The sequence below is a fragment of the Heteronotia binoei genome, chromosome 16, assembly GCF_032191835.1.
Source record: "Heteronotia binoei isolate CCM8104 ecotype False Entrance Well chromosome 16, APGP_CSIRO_Hbin_v1, whole genome shotgun sequence".
Taxonomy (NCBI): Eukaryota; Metazoa; Chordata; class Lepidosauria; order Squamata; family Gekkonidae; genus Heteronotia; species Heteronotia binoei.
Window position 1 is genome coordinate 6,622,781 of NC_083238.1, and position 19,375 is coordinate 6,642,155.

The following is a 19,375-nucleotide window of genomic DNA, read 5'->3' on the forward strand; positions in this document are numbered from 1 at the left end:
ATGAGGGCATTTATAATAATATTTTTTTTATTTATTTGTATCCCGCCCTCCCCGCCGAAGCGGGGAAGGTGGTTTATCATTTGAGAGGGAAGGTGGTTTATCAGAAATCAGAAGCTAAGCGCAATTGGTATTTGAAAAGGAGACCACCAAGAGAGTAGCCACCAGATCTGTTCTGTCCAGAAAAGACCACAGTTAGACATTCTGTCAAAGCTGGTAAAAGAACACTCTTGGCCACAGCTGTCACCTACTTATCCAGCAGTAGGCACGGGTCCAAGAACACCCCTAAACTATGGATCTGCTCCTTCAAGGGGAGTGCAACCCCAATGGGTGATACTTTAAGAATGGATGATATTTTAAGTCCTGGGTCAAATTTGCTACTCACCAGTAACATTTCCATCTTTTTGGAAATAAACTTCAGTTCCTTAGCCCACATCTACTCCAACACTGCCTCCAGACACGGGTGCAGGTTTTCTAGCCTTCTGGAAATCAGCCAGAAGTGCAGGATAAAAGTCTCATCCATACACTGGTGATAGCCCAAATCTCTGGATGACCTCATTCAGTGGTTTCAAGTAAACATTGAAGAGCATGGGGAACTAAATGGAGGCCAAAAGCCAAGGGACTGAGCAGTAGTCTCTCAGCACTAAACGGATTGGAACTACAACAAGCTGGGGCTCTGACTCACTTGCAGGTCCTGTTTGCAGTCCTCTGTGTGTGTGGGGAGAGTTAGTGGGGGTGAGGGCAGCCATGGCTAACCATGTCCTACAGGGAAGGAAGGGCTGTGCAGGCAATTGAGGGGTCGGGTGACTACCCCTCTGGCCTACCCTCTCCCAGGATGACTTAAGATGGGGCCTGAACTGCACTGTAGAGATGAGGGATGGGTCACTGGAAGGGAAACATGCTGCACTACCCAGCCAGCTCACCTGGCCTTGTGGGATTGCTTGCCCACCCATTCCTCCCTCGGTGTTAAGGCAATAGGGGAAGAATGCTTGTGGGGTGGTTGTAGGTCATAGTTGCTAAGGGGAGGGTACTGCCTTGGGGGACGCATGGGTGAGGTTCCTTTTGAGGTGGATTTTGCTTCATTTATATGTCACAACCTGATTGGTATCAGCATGGGGCTGGATCCATTTTAGGAAAACCAACTTGTGTGCTCATTTTCCATGCATGTGGGGATTCTATTAAGGGAACTTGGGGTGAGGGTTTTCAGGGAGCATTTCCAGTTTGGGGGCTGCCAGTGAGTTACCCTCATGCTCAAGTGGCAGGGGAGACCATTTGGTGGCAATTGTCCTTGTGGAATCTGACATCCTTCCATCCCATGGGTCTCCCCCACCCCAGCAGGCAGGTCAGTCTGAGCCAGGATCTGGTTGCCCCATGCTGTGCTAAGGCTTCTTACAGCTGCAACCAATAAAGTTGTGGCCATTTCATTCCAAAGGTAGGGAATGATTGTGTTTATTGAGGGGTTGTCAAAGGAGAGATCCCTTGTCCTGTTATCCAGGACACCAATTGGTTTTTGAAGGGCACTAGACAGTTTTGTTACATACTGTGAAAATGAACCTCTGGTAATTAATTTTGACAAAACAAAAGTGATGGTATTTGGCAAACAATCTAAGAAAAATTGCTGGACCATGAAAGGGAACCAGATCAAATAAATAACAAAATTTATTTATCTGGGAATGGTAATTCAGGACTCTGGAACTCACACAGCACATTGTAATATGAGGATGGAAAAAGCTGAGAAAACAGTGTATGTTATTCTGAGATTTTTTTTTTTTTAATCTAAGGGGTGCTTTTATGTTCTGGCAGCTTTGAAGCTGCTCCAACTCAGTTTTAGCACAGCTCCTGTATGGCATTTATTTGGGCATTTCTGCTAATAATTTACAGGTCCTTGAGAAAGGTCAATCTAAATTTCTCTGTAATATCCTCCAGCTACCACGAGGTGTGTAAAATGCCCTTTTATGACTTGAAACGGGGCAAATGAGAATTGAAGCTAGAATTTTGTTACTCTGGCATATCAATGGCTTAAGATACATACAAATCCTTTTTCCTTTAATAATTCAAGATGCTTATCAGCCAAGGTGGTTGCAATTGGTTAAAACTAATTTACAAAGTATAGGACTCTCATCTGAAAAGCTCTTGGCACAGAGCAATGCCCAGGTGAAAAGTATTATCAAACAATATGTTTGTGACATAGAGTGACAACGGGATCTAATACAGACCCCTTCTTTTCTGGCACCTATTGAGTCCAAACATGTCATGAGGATGGCCAAATACCTCACAAAATACCCCAGGGAGGGACGGTGGCTCAGTGGTAGAGCATCTGCTTGGGAAGCAGAAGGTCCCAGGTTCAGTCCCTGGCATCTCCAAAAAAGGGTCCAGGCAAATAGGTGTGATAAACCTCAGCTTGAGACCCTGGAGAGCCATGAATGGGGCTGCGGCTCAGTGGCAGAGCATCTGCTTGGGAAGCAGAAGGTCCCAGGTTCAGTCCCCGGCATCTCCAACTAAAAAGGGTCCAGGCAAATAGGTGTGAAAAACCTCAGCTTGAGACCCTGGAGAGCCACTGCCAGTCTGAGAAGACAATACTGACTTTGATGGACCAAGGGTCTGATTCAGTATAAGGCAGCTTCATATGTTCATATGTTCACCTATCTGGAGGTGCCATCTTATACAAGAGCCTTCACTTTGGCTAGATGTGCAGTGATTCCTTCAAAGGTGCTAGATGAGAAATATAGGAAGATCCCATATGAAGCCCTTGCTCCATGGAAGAAGTGGAATCAATGACCCATATGTTCTTTCAATGGCCTCTCCATCAAGTATATAGGAATAAGTTTATTTCCCCATTTTTAGACAGAACAACAGTGGATGCAGACAAGGCCTGCCTGGAGAAACTTTTAACTGATGAAAATCCACATCTCCAGACAAATAGCTAAATTGTTACCATTTGGTAAAATTCCACAATAAGAAACATGATTCTGTATGATTTGTATGACCTGCATGAATTGTATGATTTATATAATTTTATAGACATTTGATATTTGACACTTCAGACTTATTTTAGACTTTTTGGATTCTTATAAGGTTTGAAGGTTTTTATGATCAAATATATATATATATTTTGAATATTTTTGGTGGTTTAATAAGGATGTGTTATGGTTAATTGCCTGTGGCTTGTAAATAATGGTCTTTGACTGTAAATAAATATTCATTCATTCATTCATTCCAAGATCCCTTGCCTTCTCCCCTCCCCTAGGTGTTCAGGCTGCAAAAGAGTCTTCCCAGTCCAAATATAGAAAATCTTTTACTCTGCAAGAATAATAAAGAGAGATGAAGCAGATCCCCTATCCAGTAGTAGGTACTTTTGTTCTGGAAAGGGTGCTTCTCCTGAACTAGTTCAGGAACACACAGGTATTAAGATATGTATCCCCATTACGGGCCAGTATTCTTCAAATGAACAATAAGAAATCAATTAAGGCAAGTTTCTTTTAAATACTGTCCTGAAACACGATAATTCAGTAGAATGTTATGATTGTAGATTATTTGTTTTAAAAGAGATTAAAAAGAGTTGCATGTACAGAAAAGATTCTGTAAAACTTATTTTGATTTGTTATACAGGAAAAAAGAGTTTTGTAATTTTTTTGTAAAAAATCATTATGCTCTTACATTTCTATGCGATCCATCATATTCACACCTTTCAATTTTTCCCAAACTGCCGTCTGAAAAGTATAATTTTTCTGCACTGTGATCAATGGCAAGTCCATTTGGTGTAACAATGTCTGCGCTGATGACAACTTGTGCATTTTTTCCAAACAGAGTCGCCCTCATGATGCTTGGATGCTGCTCATTCCAATTTGTCCAGAACATTAAACTGTATTAAATTGAACAACATTTCCACATTTTAGAAAACAAACTTCTGCAAAGGTATAAAATGTAGCACTTAATGTTTTTTTTAATTTCCATGAGCTGATTTAAAAAGCTGAAAAATATAAATCCATATAAGAACGTAATAAAAGTCACCTATAACCACAGATAGACTAGCATGGGTCAACATGCTAGATTTGTGTCCTTGTGACCTTAGAGACCAACATGATTTTTTGAGTATGAGTGACTCTTGAAAGCTACAGAACTTGAATCTAGCAGTTCTACTGCACACCAACATAGTTGGAAAACTGGGTGGATGTGAACAGGAGTGCCGAGTTCTACATCTGGGTAACAAAAATAAGAAAAAAACAACTTGGGATCACAGTTCATATTACAGGTAATACAAAAAACAAACTCGGTGATGTACTGGCTATCAAAGTTTAGTAAAACCTTTTCAAGAGTCATAACATTTTTTGTACAATATTGCAATATTACAAGAAAGGTCCATCCCATAAACACCAGGATATAGGCTCATTTAATCAGTAAATTTCCTCAGGAGTTCCTATTTCCTCCCGCGTTATCAGCCTCTTGTTACAATTCAGTGTTAATGCTCTCTGCAACATCTTTATTTTCTTCAAGATCTCTCATCCTGGGATAAACCATGGTAATTAAACAACACAAAGCTGAATGGAAATGGATAATTAATTTTTTAAAGGAATAATTGTAAAGATATTGTTAACTCCCATTAAGAACTTACCTCTCAGTAGCAGCCTAGTAAAACATCAAGGCCACTACGCCTAATCAACATGAGAATGTACTAGTAACATCTATGTGTGAATGTCCCCTGCACAATTTCCCTGCCCGTAGGAATGCTTTTGAAATGATCTTTATATGCAATGTATTTACTGTATGGTTTTAGTCTCTTCAAACCCTGGCTGAGGCCACAAGCATCCAGTATCAATAAACTAGCTTCTTTGTATCTACATCGACTCGTTATTGAAACTGCTGAACCCTAAACTGAAAAGGTTCATGCAGGTACGGGCCCTAATAGACTCAGGGTGTAACCGGGAACTGATCACCCCCAACCTAGTAGATGCTCTGGGACTAGAGAGCTCTCCGCTACCCTGTCCCATGCAGTTCGAGCAAATGGACGGGTCGGTGATGCGAGGGGAACCATGCAGACTAGAGACTCAGGTCTTGCCGATGGGAATCGAGGAACACTGGGACCAGGAGTCCTTCGTCATCGCCCCCTCCTGCTCCTACCCGGTAGTCCTGGGGGTGGGCTGGTTAGAGAAGCATGAACCCTGCATAAGGTGAGGGGCACAGACAATTAGGTTCATAGACACCCTTTGTAGAACGCACCTCTGGGATCCGGCCTGGGGCCCACGGGCTCCAGTGGCCAAGGAGAGGGCTTGTATGTTGGTGGAAGAGACCCACACCGTCCCAAAGATTTACTGGGACCTGATGGGGGTATTTAGCGAACAAGGGGCGAACCAGCTACCCCCCCCCCACAGGAACATAGACTATGCCATAGAACTAATCCCGGGGGAAACTCTGCCCAGAGCCAAATTATACCCCATGGGCTGGGCGGAAAAGAAGGAGCTCTGCAAATTCTTAGACCAGAATCTGGAGAGAGGATTCATCAGACCGGCAACCGCCCCCCACGCGGCCCCGGTACTGTTTAGGAAGAAGAAGGATGGCTCGCTTAGGCTTTGAACAGACTTTCGCAGGGTTAACGCAATTTCCACGACCAACGCCTACCCCATCCCCCTCATCCGGGACTTGTTAAGCACAGTATCTGAGAGCAAAATCTTCACCAAGCTGGACTTGAGAGACGCGAACTTCCGAGTGCGCATTAAAGAGGGGGGTGAGTGGAAGACTGCGTTTAACGCGCCCATGGGACAATTTGAGTACCTAGTTATGCCTTTCGGACTGCAGGGGGCCCCAGGAGTGTTTATGAACTTTATAAACGATGTACTAAGGAAATTTTTATTCAAGGGGGTGGTGGTGTACCTGGATGACATCATTATTTACTCCCAGGACGAGCAGTCTCATGTGAAGTTAGTGAGAGAGGTGCTAAGCACTCTGTTGAAGCATCAATTGTATGCCAAGTTGTCTAAATGTGAATTCCATAAAACCAAATTGGATTATTTGGGCTTCCGGGTATCGGGGAAGGGGTTGGCCATGGACCCAGCAAAAGTGCAGGCAGTACTGGAATGGGCTCCCCCGAGAACACGTAGACAGCTTCAATCATTTCTCGGGTTCGCAAATTTCTATAGGACCTTCATAGAAGGGTTCGCCCAGATTGCCCTCCCTCTGACAGAGTTACTGAAAACCAAGGGGAAGGGGCCAGAGGCGAAGCGACCGGGCCCCCGACTTAATTGGAACTCGAAGTGCCAAACGGCCTTCGATAAACTGAAACGCTTATTCACTAGTGAGCCGGTCCTGAGCCACCCCGATGAACAACGACCCTTCATTGTGCAATGTGACGCTTCTGATGTGGCCTTCGGAGCTATACTAATGCAGAAAGATGGGGAGGGGCGGCTAAGACCTTGCGCCTATATCTCTAGAAAATTCTCAGGCGGAACAGAGGAACTGGTCAGTGTGGGACAAGGAGGCTTTTGCAGTGATGTTCGCTCTGAAAATGTGGCAGTCCTGGCTGGAAGGAGCCAAAATGCCGTTTGAGATCTGGACCGACCACAAAAACCTCGAAGCCCTTATAGGCAGGAGGAAACTGAGCGAGAAGCAAATTCGGTGGGCGGGATTTTTCTCCAAATTCAACTTCATGCTAAAGCACATCCCGGGGGCGAAAAAATTCCTAGCGGATGTGCTGTCCCGCCTACCACAACATGAGAGCCAGGAGGAAGTTGTCGACTCCTTAGTTCCCCCCTCGCAGGTGGCCGCCACAGTAACTACGCGGTCGCAGAAGAAGAGTGACTTAGGGGAACTGGGAGCCGAGAAACTGGCCGTGGAGATGGAGAGGGAGGGGGATGCCCGTCCAGGGGACGTTCAAAAGAGAGGGGACAGAATGTGGTATAAAGGGGAGAAACTCTATATTCCCAAGAGCCTAAGAGAGGAGGTGCTGCAATTCTGCCACTCAAATAAACTGGCCGGGCACTTTGGCTACATCAAGATGCTCCATTTGATTAGTAGACAGTTTTGGTGGCCGTCCCTTAAAAAGGACATGTCGGAATTCGTGGCCTCATGCCCCATCTGCATCATGTCCAAGAAAAGGGGCGGTAAAGCCCCGGGGCTGCTCAAACCCCTGGAAACGGCCAAGCACCCCTGGTCAGTGGTGTCAATGGACTTTATTGTAGAGCTGCCACCCTCCCTTGGGAAAACGGTGATCTTAGTGGTAGTAGACACGTTTTCCAAACAAGCACATTTTATCCCGTGTGCCCAATTGCCTACAGCAAAGAAACTGGCCCTCCTGTTTTTCAACCACGTGGTCCGGCTTCACTCATTTCCAGATAAGGTCATTAGCGACCGCGGGCTGCAGTTCGTTGGCAACTTCTGGCGGGAGTTTTGTAAACTGGCCAGAATAGAGCAGGGGTTGAGTTCCGCCTACCATCCGCAGATGGACGGACAGACAGAACGCGTGAACAGGCTTCTAGAACAATATTTACATTGTTTCATTAACCATAGACAGTCCGATTGGGTGGACCTTCTCCCTTTTGCTGAGTATGGGTATAACAATAGCATGCACAGTTCCACCAAGGCTTCCCCCATCTCAACCGTCCATGGGTATGAAGGGAAGCCGATGCCACTATTGCCAGGGGGGACCCCTTCCCCTGAATCAACATCCTTCGAGCAATGGTGGCAAGGGCCAAGTGGGAGCTGGAAAACAATCCAGGAAAACTTAGAGGCGGCCAAAGAAGCATATAAAAAGCAATATGACAAGTCACATGTCCCCGCATGGGATTTCAAGGTCGGGGACTCGGTGTTCGTGTCTACTAAGAACTTGCCTCTCAGTCAACCCTCTAAAAAACTGGCATACAAATTCTTGGGACCCTTCAGAATCTCGAGGGTGATCAATCAGGTGACAGTAGAGTTAGAGCTGCTGAAAATGTTTAGTAAAGTGCATCCTGTATTTCATTGCAGCTTACTCTGTCGGGACCCCGGGGCTTCAGTTTGACACCCTCGAAAACCTGCCCCACAACCTATCCTGGTTGGGAATCAGAACCATCACGAAGTCCAAGAAATCCTGGACTCTAAAGTCAAAAGAGGGGTCCTACACTACCTAATAAAATGGAAACACTTTCCCTCCAGCGAGAACGAATGGGTAGCAGAGAAAGACATATCAGCCCCAGACCTGATTAAAAGGTTTCATCAGAAATGCTCTAACAGGGCAGAAGAAGCAGCCTAGGGGGGCAGTATGTAAAGTCTGAATATAACTCTGGCTCAACCAGAGAGCATTCTGGGTAGAACCAAATGCTGCTAGTGCCTCTCTACTGTTCCCCCTCCCTTTTCTTAGAAGCTCTCCCTGCTTTGAAATGGTGATGTGTGAAAAGTCTTATCTGAACCTTCTCAGCCCAGGCCTGTGAGAGTCATAGGAGCCTAGTAAAACATCAAGGCCACTATGCCTAATCAACATGAGAATGTACTAGTAACATCTATGTGTGAATGTCCCCTGCACAATTTCCCTGCCCGTAGGAATGCTTTTGAAGTGATCTTTATATGCAATGTATTTACTGTATGGTTTTAGTCTCTTCAAACCCTGGCTGAGGCCACAAGCATCCAGTATCAATAAACTAGCTTCTTTGTATCTACATCGACTCATTATTGAATCTGCAGACTTGACAACAAGAGCACGTGGTCTGATGACATCACTTTTGGTGACATCATTAGAATGATCGAAAAAATTAGGAGGGGTAGGGGGCGGGGGACAGAGGGTGGCCTGGAGCGCTAGGAACCTTAGCCCAGTGCCTGCTCCCTCTGCTTACTAAGTAAGACTAAAAATATTCAATTCATAAATAATTAATTATGGGTAGGCAAAATCATTTAAATCTCAACAGTGATGTAGTCCAGTTGGTAATGATCTAAAGTGCCTAGTGTCCTTAAAGAGCCTGGTGAATTTCGGGCCCAAAAGAGTCCAGTTCAATAATTATTAGTAGAAAGCATGAGATTTACAACGTCCAGTATTGGGAGGGAGGGTGGATCGCTCCACTCGCCGATCTCTGGATTCTCAGGGGGCAAATATATACCAATTGGCGGATGATCTACAAGTGTGTGGGAGAGGATATTCAGGCCAGGTGGCCACCAGATAACAAAGCCCATTAGCCACTGGATGATGACACCAGCCAAAACAGCAGCACTCACTGGCCTCCAGGTTCAACCAGAGTCCCCTCTCAAACCTACTGTTGGATCTTGAATAAATCCCCCTAGCGTAAGTCAGAAGTCACACTGGCAGCAAATAAAGCTGTAACGTTCAAGGACGCCACGGTAGAGTTTGGAAATGTTGGGGTTACTAGGTGGAGAGGAATCCCTTCTATTTACCATCCCATTTAGCTTCCCATCTTATATTCTGTAATTACAAAATAATCTTCAAAATTCTCTGAATCAAAACAGCATTAAGGCAGAGAACAGAAGTAGGGAAATCTGCTCATCTCTAATATTGAATTCTATGACTAATAAATATAGATATGGCATGACACTTACTTTTGGCATTCATCTAAGGCTAATACATGTGGATGGTCATCCTCGGACATTGTGATTACTGCTTCCCTGTTGAAAGCTCCTCTTCGTTTCTGATCCACTGTGTGCCTTGTAATAGAAGATGTAGTAGAGCTGGTCCAGTACAAAGTATCCCAAGCCCTATGATACGCAAGCCCTTCCACAGAACCTACATCTAATGGAGAAAACATTTTAATTATTTTGTTAAACAGAATCTTTTTTTAAAAATAACAAAATCACAATTATGATACATAAAAGATGCTACCGTTCATTATATATACTGGGGCTGTGTAATAATTATTTAAGTTTTAAAATACTATAATACTATTTAAAAGAAGACCCATGGCTGAAATAGAAATGCAACATGGTTTATAAGACATTCTCGCTTACATTTTTAAAAATGCTAGATGAGAACTTCTTGCTGAACTATCACTTTTATCAGCTCTTTAGTGAAACAATGCATTAAACTTCAAAATATATCTAGCAGGCACATATCAATAACATAGCATGTTATAAATAATAGAAAGACGTTATATAGTGAGCTCTCTGAAATTATATTTCTCAGTTATAAATGAAAGATATGCAGATGAGGATATCAAGTTTTGCAGCCTTCAAGAATTAAATTTCACTGATCATTATTTATTTATTTATTTCAAACATTTCTATGTCATTCAATATTGAAGAATTTTCTAGATGACCTCTCTCTCTCTCTCTCTCTCTCTCTCTCTCTCTCTCTCTCTCTCTCTCTCTCTCTCTCTCTATATATATATATATATATATATATATATATATATATATATATATATATATACACACACACACACACACACACACACACACTAGGAACAAGGCCCATTGTGAGGAAAAATACAATGAACTCTAGAAAGAGGCTCTGGGCGAGTGCTTTCCCACCCTTGCTGTCTGAAAGTGAGGAATTCACTCCCCCCCCACACACACGGGTGTCTTCCAACCCCACCCCACCCTCTCCAACTGCCATCCACTCAACAACCACCTCTTCCTCTCAACTACCCCCACACCTGACTTTTTCCTGACTTGGTTGTGTTATGGTATACCACAGAGTATGAGTCTCAAGGTAGCCATTTTCTGTAGGGGAACTGACCTGACTTCAGCTTTCCATCTCCCCCCCACAGCCTCTTCCTAGGGAAAGTACAGTCTTTCTTCATAGTGTGGACCAAGCAGGAGGGAAGTAACCTCAGTAGGGTATAATGACAAATAACCCACCCTGCAAAGCATCTGTTTTCTCCAGGGGAACTGATCTCTACCATCTAGAAAGCAGTTGTAATTCTGAGTGATCTCCAGCCCTCACCTGGAAATTGGCAAGAATGGTTCCTCAGAAGGAAGTGGCTGGTTTGGAGGATGGAGTGTATGGCATTATACCTGTCTGAGGTCCCAACCCTCCTCAAACTGCACCATCTCCAAGCTCCGCCCCTCAACTCTCCAGGAATTTCCCAACCTGGACTTGGCAATCCTATCTCCTTCCCAGCAGCAGTAGCAAGCAGCCAGGCATATGGTAGCCAACCTCCAGGTGGAGCCTGAAGATCTCTTGGGATCACAACTGAATTCCAGACAACAGATCTCACTGTCCCTGGAGAAAATAACTGATTTGGAGGATGGGCTCTATGGCATAATATTCAGCTGAGGCCTCTCCCTTTACATACAGAAGCAATCTTTGTTACCTAGCAATGTCCTCTGGCTAGCAGCTTCCTCAGTGGCCCAATCCACATCTGTCCTGGGGCTAGGCTGAGGGGAGGAGGGAGAGAGGGAGTGATAAGAAAGAGACAGCAGCCATGCCTCTGAGGAAATGCTCCTGGCAGGGTCAGGCCTTGCCCCCTAGTCACATTATGATGGTGACTCCTTTGCTATTTTGGCAGCCTTTGGAGGCTGCGTGTGCTGGGAGGCCATCTGTGTAGGCCATTGATGGAGCATAAGAGGTTTGTTGCCACTGCTGGGTGCGATGCCTTTCATGAGGCTGCAGTAGAGTGGCAGCCCTTTCTGAGGCCAGTTGACAAAGAGGACACAGAGAAGCTTTGGAGATTTGTCTGCCTCTGAGATAAGACTGTTTTGGTGGTTTGTTCAACATTCCCAGGCCTGCAGTAAGCACAGGCAGGGGAGTCAGCCAATGGGAGAGCAGAGACGCTGACTGAGCCATGATGGACCAATGGTTTATGGAGTGCATGGAATGGTCTCCTCAGTCAATGGGAGACCAGGATTTGGCCACTCCACAGGGCTTTTTGTTATAGAGAATATCTCTCTCTCTATCTCTTTATCTATTGAATATATATATATATATATATATATATATATATATATATATATATATATATATATATATATATATATATATATAAACAGAAACATTAAATCAGCAAAACATTCTCAAAACCAACCTCACAGTCTCATTAACAGAAAACAGAGGGGAAGACCAAAGTTCAGGTGAGTAAAACAGTTTTAATGTTCTACATAAAATAGTACTAAATCAGTGAAATGAGCACCAAGCAGATTTCTCTGGGGAAAACACTTTACAGTTGGAACATCAACACAGAAAAGGTCCTATCTCTAATCACTATGTATCTAATATCTAAAAGACAGGCTACCTGGATAATTACCTCTGAAGATCATTTTAAAGTTTCCGAGTATTATTCAAAAGCAGCCCCACTTTCAGAATACTATAGTAAATCAGTCTGAATATCACCATTAACACAACATGGCTTTAAGATGCAAATTGCTAATTATGGACACAGAGACATTTTTACAGCAACTTCAAAAAATGTGTTCTCATAACATGAAAATTATGAAAGCTGTATTTACTATCAGCATAACGCATCCCTCATATAATGTGTTCCTGCACAAGAACTACAAATAAAAAAGAAACATTTATGAAATGAAAATATTGATGGCATTAATGCTTAGAGCACCAATTACATTTATTCTGTCCTATTCAAGAAGCAACACTACGATTTTTAAATGAACAGCATATTTAAATGAAATGAACACTAACACAATATGATATTAATACACAAATGATCAAATTATTCACCTACTGACAATCTGAATTAAATCCGTAATATGGTATATAAATGATTAACTGTCTACACAACAGCTTACGATTTACAGAGGCAATGGTACAACGATCACATCATTACATTGCCAAATGCCATCTATCACTTTTACTGAACTTAACGAAGATGGATTACATCCCAGCAATGAGATGCAGCCTATAAATACTGCCATGCTGCTCTTCATATGACTTTCCTGGAGAACAGAATACCAAAAAGAAACAAATAAAATGGAAGAAATGACATGCGGTATCCTTTGTTGCACATCTGCAAGGAAATCTTGAGTAAAAACAGCTGAAAAGCTGCAGTCACTGCAAGGGACACTTCTATACTGGGTTGTAGCATCTTTCATATTTTATCAGAAAAAAGTTCTGTAGCACCAAGTATTTCCAATTACTTAACTTGATATTTAATTCACTAACAATAAGTTGTTTAATTATATTTAATTAATTTCATTTTTAAAGCATATGACAACAAGCAGGGAACCTACAGGGAGTTGCAGGGAATATCTCATTTTTCTCTCCCTAGTTCCTCTTTCCCTCCTCTGGCAGCCCCCATTGCCCTCTTTTCCTGCTTCCTTTCCATCCACCAGCCAGTTTACCTTTATCTGCCCTCCCGTCTTCAGGTTTGCCTCCCTTGGGAAAATTCTAGCCAAGTTGCATGGTGTCAGCTGAGCTGGGTCCTGTTGAGCTGTGGGGGTACTTTGTGGGATTGCCCAACAGTCTGCATACTCATTGGATACATATTTTATATTTTATATGCATCCTTTGTGTAATTCTGCCATACAATAAATAAATGAATAATACCTCACCTTTCCATGCTTTCTTCTTTCCTTCCCACACACTCATCAACCAACCTTCTAGATGCCCCTCCATTGTCAACTATATTTATCATTTAGTTTATATCCCACATTTGTTCAACAATGAGGGCACAAGGCAGCTTACATCATTCTTGTCTTATCCATTTTATCTTTCTGAGGTAGGTTAAGTTGACAGTGTGTGACTGACCCAAAGTCATACAGTGAGATTCTACAGCACACCAGACATTTGAACCTGTATCTCCCAGATCCAAGACTGAAACTCTAACCACTGGACCACACTGGCTTTTGTGAGATTGTAGCAAGCAGCTGAATCTGGATGAGTCATGCAAATTACAGAGCATCAAATTGCCCAGTGGTTGTCATCAGGACTGGTCTCATTATGTCCTTCCTCAAAGCTCATAATGGATGTGGAAAAGCCCATGCTCTACCGCTTGCCTTTCCTGACAGAAACCAAGGCTTGAATGCTGACTGTTGTTGTCTAGAAATGGCCACTGAGGCCATGTTTGTCACTACTACAAACACTGCTTCCATCATTTTTTGGGGGGGGGGGGGTTGACCCCCATTATACATATAGCTTTATACAAATATATGTCTTGTCTACCCATGGGTCCTAATCTTTGAATTTCAGTATCCACAAATGGGGCCACACTGAAAATTAAACTGATTAAAAGGTTTTTTTAATGCAGCCATTTATTTCCTCTTATATTTGGTTAACTGGGGTTTCTGAAACCTTACTCCATTTGTGTTCATTTCCAGTACTGCTATTAATTTGGGGGGGGGGGGGGGGATCTGTTTTGAGACCTTGTGAACTCAAAGGAGCTGGTGAACTTTTTTCACAAAGACTCAGTTTCTATATGGCTGTGCCCATGGGCAGCAGGGGGTGGTGAAATCTGTTGAGTGGGGGAGGTGGGAGGACTGTGTAAAGCAATAATGCTTTATGAGGGGCGGGAACTGTAGCCACGAAATATACAGTCTTCTTGCAGTACTGGACATGCTAAAACACAAAAACATAGCTAGAATGCATCACAGCATGAGATGTGTTTAACTCCATTGTTTTCCTGGCCTTAACTATACTTAATACTTTGCAGGATTGTCTATTTTTGAAGTATTGTAACAATATTAAGCATCTACTCATTTTCTTATTTTCTGTGGTAACTCACTGTGTTCACACAATTTACCTTTAAAAAGTCAATAGTTTTAATAGCCCAGATGCTGGGAGTGAGGTTTCTTTCTGACAATCTGTTCATATAGAATATTTGCAACAGACAACAGGTGGGCACCATTTGGTGATTGAGATGAAAGCAATTCAGTAAAAGTTATAAGCCATCTAAGGATATCATTCAACAGTTTACGCACACCACTAAAGGAACCATGAGAGCACGAATTAATTCTTTACTCTTCCAATGGGATCCTAAGGCAGACATAAAGGATAAAACCATCCATGACAGAATGTTTTTTAAAACCTTAATAATAATATATAATAAAAATTAATACATACGAGGGTGTACAATTGACTGGTTAAGCCCCCCCCCCAAAAGAAGAAAATATAACAAAAATAGAGCAAGGGAATTATTCACATGACATTTCATTTGTAATATAATCTAACTTTTATTAAATAATCAACAAACTCTTTAGACAACAGATTTAATGGTAGAATGGTATATACAGGAAAAACAATTAGTAGCAATTTTCTTCAAATATCATTAAAAAGTTTGACTGACACATAATTTCTTAACATTTGGACCTTGTAATGAAACCAATGCGAGTTTAAAATAACTATTCTCATTTTGTTGATCAAATTACCCTTGTCATTACTGGCAGATGTTTGGTCTATCTATCTAAATAAAAACAAGTGTCCTGACAGACCATCAATGCCCAGCCCAAACCCCTGGACCTAGAAACCCAAAATTTGGGGAGTACATTCCTTCCATGAAAACAACGCTCACTGAGGAGGGATTTTTAGAAATTTGGCCCCTAAGTGGGTGGAAAGGGGTAAAATGTGTTTTCCCAGCGGGGTAAAGCTCCCCGTGTGTCTGGCAGTCTGCTGTAGGGTGACCATAATGTCTGAAGGCCAGCCAGGGACACGTGGGGGGGGGGGGTGCGCGCGCAAAGCGCGTGCGCGCCGCCGGAAACAGGAAGTGACGTCACTTCCTGTGACGTCACTTCCGGTGACGTCATGCCACCACAGGAAACAGGAAGTGACATCACTTCCGGTGACATCATTTCCCCGCGTCACCTGCCGGAAATGGGAAGTGACATCACTTCCTGTGACATCATTTCCCCCAAATGCCACTGCCGGAAACAGGAAGTGACTTCACAGCACTTCCTGTGACATCCCCAAAAATCCCCCAAATATCACCGCCGGAAACAATTTTGTTCTGAAATCCTGTATATACTTCATCAGTATATGGGATAAGGCACTTTCTCAACTGTGCTGCATAATGCAGCCTATTTATTTTGTCCTGTTTGCTCTGTTGGCTCTATCTGCGCCACCTTCATCACTTTCGGGGTGTGGATCCCCCAGTGGGGTGGTCTCCCGACTCCCTCCGCCGGCTGTTTCTGATAGCCCTGCGCCCCCTCTTTCATTTGATATGTGTCCCGTGCGGGTGCCACCCTCCCGCCGGGAGATGCCGCAAAATGAGCCCCCTTGAGGCTTATGGCGGCAGGGCTCGGGGGAAGCGAGCTAGACTGCTGTTCTTTTGAGGGGTTATAGAGTGTTTCGAGCCCGTCCCTGTGGCATCGGTCCCATCGTTGTGGGACCCAGGGGGCCGGCGCAGCGGCACGCCGAAGCAGCCTGTCACTAATAACACAGGTCGAGATGCAGGACAGGAACCTGGAAGTGACCGACAGGCTGCTTCAGCGTGCCGCTGCGCCGGCCCCCTGGGCCCCACAATGATGGGACCGATGCCACAGGGACGGGCTCGAAACACTCTATAACCCCTCAAAAGAACAGCAGTCTAGCTCGCTTCCCCCGAGCCCTGCCTCCATAAGCCTCAAGGGGGCTCATTTTGCGGCATCTCCCGGCGGGAGGGTGGCACCCGCACGGGACACATATCAAATGAAAGAGGGGGCGCAGGGCTATCAGAAACAGCCGGCGGAGGGAGTCGGGAGACCACTCCACTGGGGGATCCACACCCCGGAAGTGATGAAGGTGGCGCAGATAGAGCCAACAGAGCCAACAGGACAAAATAAATAGGCTGATTTATGCAGCACAGTTGAGAAAGTGCCTTATCCCATATACTGATGAAGTAAATACAGGATCTGAGAACAAAATTGAACTAGAAGACACAAACACAAAGCTCCCTTACACTGAATCAGTGCTTGGGTCCACCAAAGTCAGTATTGTCACATAAGAGAAGCCCTGTTGGATCAGGCCAGTGGCCCATCCAGTCCAACTCTCTGCGTCACATAAGAACATAAGAGAAGCCCTGTTGGATCAGGCCAGTGGCCCATCCAGTCCAACACTCTGCGTCACATAAGAACATAGGAGAAGCCCTGTTGGATCAGGCCAGTGGCCCATCCAGTCCAACACTCTGTGTCACACTTAAGAACATAAGAGAAGCCCTGTTGGATCAGGCCAGTGGCCCATCCAGTCCAACACTCTGCGTCACATAAGAACATAAGAGAAGCCCTGTTGGATCAGGCCAGTGGCCCATCCAGTCCAACACTCTGCGTCACATAAGAACATAAGAGAAGCCCTGTTGGATCAGGCCAGTGGCCCATCCAGTCCAACACTCTGCGTCACATAAGAACATAAGAGAAGCCCTGTTGGATCAGGCCAGTGGCCCATCCAGTCCAACACTCTGCGTCACATAAGAACATAAGAGAAGCCCTGTTGGATCAGGCCAGTGGCCCATCCAGTCCAACTCTCTGCGTCACATAAGAACATAAGAGAAGCCCTGTTGGATCAGGCCAGTGGCCCATCCAGTCCAACACTCTGCGTCACATAAGAACATAAGAGAAGCCCTGTTGGATCAGGCCAGTGGCCCATCCAGTCCAACACTCTGCGTCACATAAGAACATAAGAGAAGCCCTGTTGGATCAGGCCAGTGGCCCATCCAGTCCAACACTCTGTGTCACATAAGAACATAAGGAAGGAAGGAAGGAAGGAAGGAAGGAAGGAAGGAAGGAAGGAAGGAAGGAAGGAAGGAAGGAAGGAAGGAAGGAAGGAAGGAAGGAAGGAAGGAAGGAAGGAAGGAAGGAAGGAAGGAAGGGAGGGAGGAGGAGGGAGGGAGAAAGGGAGGGAGGGAGGGAGAAAGGGAGGGAGGGAGGGAAGAAGGGAAGAAAGAAAGGAAGGAGGGAAGGAAGGAAGGAAGGAAGGAAGGAAGGAAGGAAGGAAGGAAGGAAGGAAGGAGGGAGGAAGGAAGGAAGGAGGGAAGGAAGGAAGGAAGGAAGAAAGGAAGGAAGGAAGGAAGGAGGGAGGGAAGAAAGGAAGGCCACCCCCAACCGCCAGCCCCCCCCCCGCTTTCGGCCCCCTTACCTACGGCGGCGGCGAGTCCAGCGGCGGCGGCAGCGGCGGCGAGTCCGGCGGCGGCAGCGGAGAGGTCTTTCCAATGCCCTCCCGGGCCTCCGCCAGCACGGGGGGGGTGGTAGAGGCCGGGGGAAGCATCGGAAAGGCCCGCGGTGGTCGCTGGAGGGCCTCCAGCGACCCCCGCGGGGCCTTTCCGACGCCCCTCCCGGGGGGAGGAGGACGGGGGGGTGGGGGTAGCAAGCCCCGGGAAGCGTCGGGAAGGGCCGCGGGGGTCGCTGGAGGCCCTCCAGCGACCCCCCGCGGGCCTTTCCGACGCCCTCCCGGGGGGAGGAGGACGGGGGGTGGGGGTAGCAAGCCCCGGGAAGCGTCGGGAAGGGCCGCGGGGGTCGCTGGAGGGCCTCCAGCGACCCCCGCGGGCCTTTCCGACGCCCTCCCGGGGGAGGAGGACGGGGGGTGGGGGTAGCAAGCCCCGGGAAGCGTCGGGAAGGGCCGCGGGGGTCGCTGGAGGCCCTCCAGCGACCCCCCGCGGGCCTTTCCGACGCCCTCCCGGGGGGAGGAGGACGGGGGGTGGGGGTAGCAAGCCCCGGGAAGCGTCGGGAAGGGCCGCGGGGGTCGCTGGAGGGCCCTCCAGCGACCCCCGCGGGCCTTTCCGACGCCCTCCCGGGGGGAGGAGGACGGGGGGTGGGGGGTAGCAAGCCCCGGGAAGCGTCGGGAAGGGCCGCGGGGGTCGCTGGAGGCCCTCCAGCGACCCCCGCGGGCCCTTTCCCGACGCCCTCCCGGGGGGAGGAGGACGGGGGGGTGGGGGTAGCAAGCCCCGGGAAGCGTCGGGAAGGGCCGCGGGGGTCGCTGGAGGGCCTCTTAGCGACCCCCGCGGGCCTTTCGACGCCCTCCCGGGGGGAGGAGGACGGGGGGTGGGGGTAGCAAGCCCCGGGAAGCGTCGGGAAGGGCCGCGGGGGTCGCTGGAGGGCCTCCAGCGACCCCCGCGGCCTTTCCGACGCCCTCCCGCGGGGGAGGAGGACGGGGGGTGGGGGTAGCAAGCCCCGGGGAAGCGTCGGGAAGGGCCGCGGGGGGGGGTCGCTGTGAGGCCCTCCAGCGACCCCCGTGGGCCTTTCCGACGCCCTCACCGGGGGGAGGAGGACGGGGGGGTGGGGGTAGCAAGCCCCGGGAAGCGTCGGGAAGGGCCGCGGGGGTCGCTGGAGGCCCTCCAGCGACCCCCCGCGGGCCTTTCCGACGCCCTCACCGGGGGGAGGAGGACGGGGGGTGGGGGGTAGCAAGCCCCCGGGAAGCGTCGGGAAGGGCCGCGGGGGTCGCTGGAGGCCCTCCAGCGACCCCCGCGGGCCTTTCCGACGCCCTCCCTGGGGGGAGGAGGAGGACGGGGGGGTGGGGGTAGCAAGCCCCGGGAAGCGTCGGGAAGGGCCGCGGGGGTCGCTGGAGGGCCTCCAGCGACCCCCCCGCGGGCCTTTCCGACGCCCTCCCGGGGGG

General features: G+C 47.0%; 1 protein-coding gene across 1 annotated transcript in view; it reads right to left on the reverse strand.

Annotated features, from left to right (window-relative positions):
* Positions 1-19,375, reverse strand: part of LRP1B (LDL receptor related protein 1B) — a 1,229,602-nt gene that overhangs the window by 305,114 nt on the left and 905,113 nt on the right. Inside the window, exons 42-43 of the mRNA XM_060257450.1 lie at positions 9,511-9,700; positions 3,655-3,859 (exon numbers count right to left, since the gene is read on the reverse strand). Of these exons, the coding sequence (XP_060113433.1) occupies positions 3,655-3,859; positions 9,511-9,700 (395 nt within the window). The remainder of the gene's footprint in view (positions 1-3,654; positions 3,860-9,510; positions 9,701-19,375) is intronic.